Source organism: Odocoileus virginianus, chromosome 22 (genome assembly GCF_023699985.2).
Source record: "Odocoileus virginianus isolate 20LAN1187 ecotype Illinois chromosome 22, Ovbor_1.2, whole genome shotgun sequence".
Classification (NCBI taxonomy): domain Eukaryota; kingdom Metazoa; phylum Chordata; class Mammalia; order Artiodactyla; family Cervidae; genus Odocoileus; species Odocoileus virginianus.
Window position 1 is genome coordinate 16118766 of NC_069695.1, and position 5121 is coordinate 16123886.

Genomic DNA, 5121 nt, shown 5'->3' on the forward strand with positions numbered 1-5121 from the left:
AGGATAAAAGGAGTTTGGGATTAACAGCTATATGTTAACTGTGCATAAAATAAACAATAAAGATCTACTGCATAGCACAGGGAATTATATTCAAGAATCTGACAAAAATATATGTATACACACATATATATAACCGAGTCATTTTGCTGTACACCTGAAACTGACACAACATTTTAAATCAACTATAGTTCAACTTTAAAAATATATATTTAGGAAGGATTTTTTTAAAAGATGAGGGTCCAATAAATTATCTTATTTAAATATTCCAGCATTGTATTTTGCAGAGGCAACAGAGCTTCCTCAAAGGTATCACGGCTTGTTTTTATTTTGTGATCTATTTTGTAACTAATATTCCTACATATACTTTTTAACCTCAGGTCTTCAGCAAGAACTACAAAGAAGAAAAGATTCTGGAGAATCAATCAAGTTTCCTGCCAAGTTCCAGTAACGTTTCTGTCTTAACTGCACACAGGAAAGATGAAACACATTCTCAATCTGTATGAAAACATCAACAGTACAGCAAGAAATAACTCAGACTGTCCTGCTGTGATTCTGCCAGAAGAGATATTTTTCACAGTATCCATTGTCGGAGTTTTGGAGAACCTGATGGTCCTTCTGGCTGTGGCCAAGAATAAGAGTCTTCAGTCACCCATGTACTTTTTCATCTGCAGCTTGGCTATTTCTGATATGCTGGGCAGCCTGTACAAGATTCTGGAAAATGTTCTGATCATGTTCAGAAACATGGGTTACCTCGAGCCTCGAGGCAGTTTTGAAAGCACAGCAGATGATGTGGTGGACTCCCTGTTCATCCTCTCCCTCCTCGGCTCCATCTGCAGCCTGTCTGTGATCGCCGCTGACCGTTACATCACGATCTTCCACGCTCTGCAGTACCACCGCATTGTGACCCGGCATCGCGCCCTCATCGTCCTGACGGTCCTCTGGGCAGGCTGCACGGGCAGTGGCATCACCATCGTGACCTTCTCCCATCACGTCCCCACGGTGATTGCCTTCACAGCACTGTTCCCGCTGATGCTGGCCTTCATCCTGTGCCTCTACGTGCACATGTTCCTGCTGGCCCGCTCCCACGCCAGGAGGACCTCCTCCCCTCCCAGAGCCAACATGAGAGGGGCCGTCACACTGACTGTCCTGCTCGGAGTCTTCATTTTCTGTTGGGCACCCTTTGTCCTTCATGTCCTCTTGATGACATTCTGCCCGGCTGACCCCTACTGTGCCTGCTATATGTCCCTCTTCCAGGTGAATGGTGTGTTGATCATGTGTAACTCCATCATCGACCCCTTCATATACGCCTTTCGGAGCCCAGAGCTCAGGGTCGCATTCAAAAAGATGGTTATCTGCAACTGGTACCAGTAGAATGATTGGTCCCTGATTTTAGGAGCCACGGGGATATACTGTCAGGGACAGAGCAGCGTGACAGACCAACAGCACTAGGACTCCAGCTCTCCTTCCCCAGCGCACATGAGGATAATTCCACCAACTCTTGTCGTAATAGCTTAATTCCACGTGAACAGCCTTGCTATAGGTACAACTTCTATAGCTTAAAGAGGCAAAATAATTACCGAACAGGCCAGAATACAAAGCACATACAGCAATACACATGTGAGAACTCCGAGCTAAGGAAAAGTTTGTTCTTCTATAGATAACTAGCTAGCCTATCACGGGGTGGCCTCTCCTAAGTGCTAGGACAAGCACTCGGGGTATGGACTACAGGGTTTTTGTAAGCCAAAGGTGCCAATAAGTTGCCACACAGGGCCCCTGCCTGCCATCCGCTCTCCTTTCTGCCTACCTGCTTTGCTGTGCACCATCTCCAGTCTTTCTACAAGCAGGCAGGATGCATCTTATAGTCAAATAACCACCTTTGAGTTTCCAATAATAAAGGAAGCTTCTCCGTTAGTCTTCTTGGCTAACTCAGCATCCTACTGGCCTTAAAGTATTTTCCTGGTTAAAACTCCTTATGTTTTAGGAGCATAAATTTCAAAGGAGGAAATAAACATTTAATCCATTTGGTTTCTATGTAGGAATAAATAAAGGCCAGAAGAAAACTGCGGCAAAATGAAGAAAGTATACCCAACCCTTGTGAACCTGTCTGGTGCGTGTGTGCTTGGTCACTCAGTGGCTTCCAACTCTTTGAGACCCCATGGACTGCAGACCACCAGGCTCCTCTGTCTGTGGGAATTCCCAGGCAAGAATACTGGAGGGGGTTGCCATTTCCTCCCCCAGGGGATTTTCCCAACCCAGGGATAGAACCTGCATCTCTTGTGCCTCCTGTATTGGCAGGCAGATTCTTTACCACTGCACCACAGAGGAAGCCCATACCTGTCCAAACATAGAAGTAAACAAAAAAAGTCGACATGTCCCAAAATGCATTTTATGGACTAAGTAGAGAATGGGTGTGTTCACCAGGTTTTTGGACTATGAGGGAAACCAAGACCAAAACAACATTTCAAGACAGAGCTGTTACTGAGACCCAAGCCAGAGACTGGTGCAAAACATTTAACCTCATTCCACAGATGAGTCTGAGGCAGACAGCATCACTGAAGAACTTCCTCCTACTAGAGCCACAAGAAAGATGCCAGATACTGACAAGTGGCATTCACAGCAGGATAAAAGAAACACAAATTGTAGTAAGTTCATCTGTTTTTAAAGACAAAGCTTAAAGAAGAAGCAAATTCTGATCCGAAGTCTTTGCTGAGTCACAGACTAATTTCCAGGGATGAGCGATGAAGAGACAAAGAGGCCAGAGCTACAGGTACACAGAGCTGAGCAGTTCAAGAGCCAGCAAGAGGGACAGTGTCTTGGGAAGAGGCACTTCTTGGCCCCCAGAGTTTCCCTGAGCTGCAGAGAGGAGAAGCCAGCCACAAACATGACTGCTGGTCAGGTGATGGGTAGAGTATTCGGTGTGGAGAGGGCAGGAGCTTAAGAAGCAGAAGAGAAACACAGAGTTAAAGGGGAGTCTGCTGGGGTAGGTATCCAAAAGGTCAAGAATTCACTTGAAGGCGAAACCCAGTGTCTTCTGCAACTCCCTCCTCCAGAAATCCTTCGGTCCTTCCCCCTCACCAGATAAATGACAATACCCCTTTCTCCTCTTATTTCTCTTGAGAGAACATCCAGGACAAAGGTGAAAAGAAGCAAAGACTGAGGAATGTCTTATACTTTTCTTCATTTTAACAGATAAAATTTCACTAATATGCTTACTTTTTTTAAATTAACTTTTATCAAATTAAAAATGTTCTTTTCCTGCCTATTTTCCTAATAGTATTTTTATCATTTAAAATAGTATAAATAGTATAAAATGATAAATATTGAATTTTATTTAATGCTTTTTCAGATGATCATTTTTTCCTCCTTTAATTTATTAATGTGGTACCTCAGATTAGTAAATTTTTAATAATTGGGCTATCTTTGCAAACTTCAAATGAAGATCAATATGTATTATAGCAACCATGGACATATTTACAAAACTAGAATATGTTGTTTTAGAACAGATTTATTTTGATTTATATTTTTACATACTTGAAATTACCTGTAAAGGTATAATTTAATTTATGTTTCATGAATGACCTTTAGTGAATTTTATGAGAAATGAGAACAGTACCAAAAAATAAAAACTCAAGGCACATGCTTTCCAGGGAATTCCCTGTCAGTCCAGGGGGTTAGGACTGGGTACTTTTACTGCTGGGGCCCAGGTTCAACCCCTGGTCTGGGAATTAAGATCATGCAAGCTGCATGGTGCAGCAACAACAAAAGGTATGTGCATTCCATAAACATTCTTTTTAAAATAAAGGAAAAGAAATTCTACGTGGGCTATCTAGTTAGCTACTCCTCTATGTATATTTAGTGATCTTTAAAACCTATTTTGTGCAGATCCATATTACTACACTTGCAACAGTTTGTAGCTAGCAATTCTCACAATCAGGGTGACAATATCCCACTGACATTACAACATGATTATTACAGAAACAGCAAACAACTGTTGTTTATTTTACTGACATGTATATTTAAGATTTATTATTTGCAAAGTATTGCTGAGAAACTAATCCAGTTATTCCTCTTTGCAAATCTACATGTATGTTTCTTTATCCATATAAGTGCAGTTTGTACTGTAATTAAAAGTTCTGATAGTATGTTAAGAGACTCTAAATACATGTATATTCTCGTTCAGTAAAAGTACATCTTTCTTCATATCCCCTAATATCTCAGGTTAGACTTTGATCAAGTTCCCCAGAACTCTGTGAAAATAAGGAGGGCAGAGGGCAGGAGGACCTACAAAGATTAAGTAGACTCCAGAACAGTATCTCTTGCTTCCATTGGGATACTAATAAATGTACCTAATTTAATTCCTTAAGAAAGTTTTATGCGAGTAGAAGCTATATGATATCTGAGGTAACAAATCCCATGAGCTTTAAATCTGTTAAAAGTCTTCATTTTATCTGTCCCTATTTAATCCTTTACTGTTTTCTGTAGGTTTTAGCAGTCTGGAGTTTGTTGGATAAGACTATGATGTCATATAGACTTTAACCAGGATGTCTTGCAGCACTCACTGAAGAGTGCTAAAACTCCTCTTGGGGTCCCTTCCTCCTGCCTTTTTGATGATATCCAACCCAGGAGTGCTGGGATCACTGAAAATTGTCCCAATACTAACAAAGCTAAAACACTGATCAAATAAATTCATAGAATATATCTAGAAGTGGCAAGAACTTCCTTTTACAGATAGAAAACCACTGTTACGAGAGGTGAGAGTGATTCAAAATCCACATCACTGAGTCCCAATCCCAGCTCCATGTGTACTATTTATATAACCTTGAATAAGATATTTAACTTCAGTGAGATTTCATCATTCCACCAGTTATATAAGGACCACAGTACTACCTGTCTCAGAGAATTTTGTGAGAAATAAATTAAAAAATACAAGTTTAGTACTATGCGTGGAGCATGCTAAATGCTTGATAAAAGTTAGTGTCTACTGTCACTGTCATTGCTATTACTATTATCATCATGGGCCTTGGTAAAGAATCTGCCTGAAATGCAGGAGACACGAGTTCGATCCCTGGGTCGGGAAGATCCCCTGGAGAAGGAAATGGCAACCCACTCCAGTGTTCTTGC

General features: G+C 41.1%; 1 protein-coding gene across 1 annotated transcript; it reads left to right on the forward strand.

Annotated features, from left to right (window-relative positions):
• The first annotated feature begins 342 nt into the window (after positions 1–342).
• MC2R (melanocortin 2 receptor) lies at positions 343–3092 on the forward strand. The gene has a single exon (XM_020913707.2). The coding sequence runs from the start codon at positions 478–480 to the stop codon at positions 1369–1371; it is 894 nt and encodes a 297-aa protein (XP_020769366.1). The 5' UTR covers positions 343–477; the 3' UTR covers positions 1372–3092.
• The last annotated feature ends 2029 nt before the right edge of the window (positions 3093–5121 follow it).

Bases quoted from the DNA above. Each gene is read 5' to 3' on its own strand.
- MC2R (XM_020913707.2), top strand. From the start codon at position 478: ATGAAACACATTCTCAATCTGTATGAAAACATCAACAGTACAGCAAGA.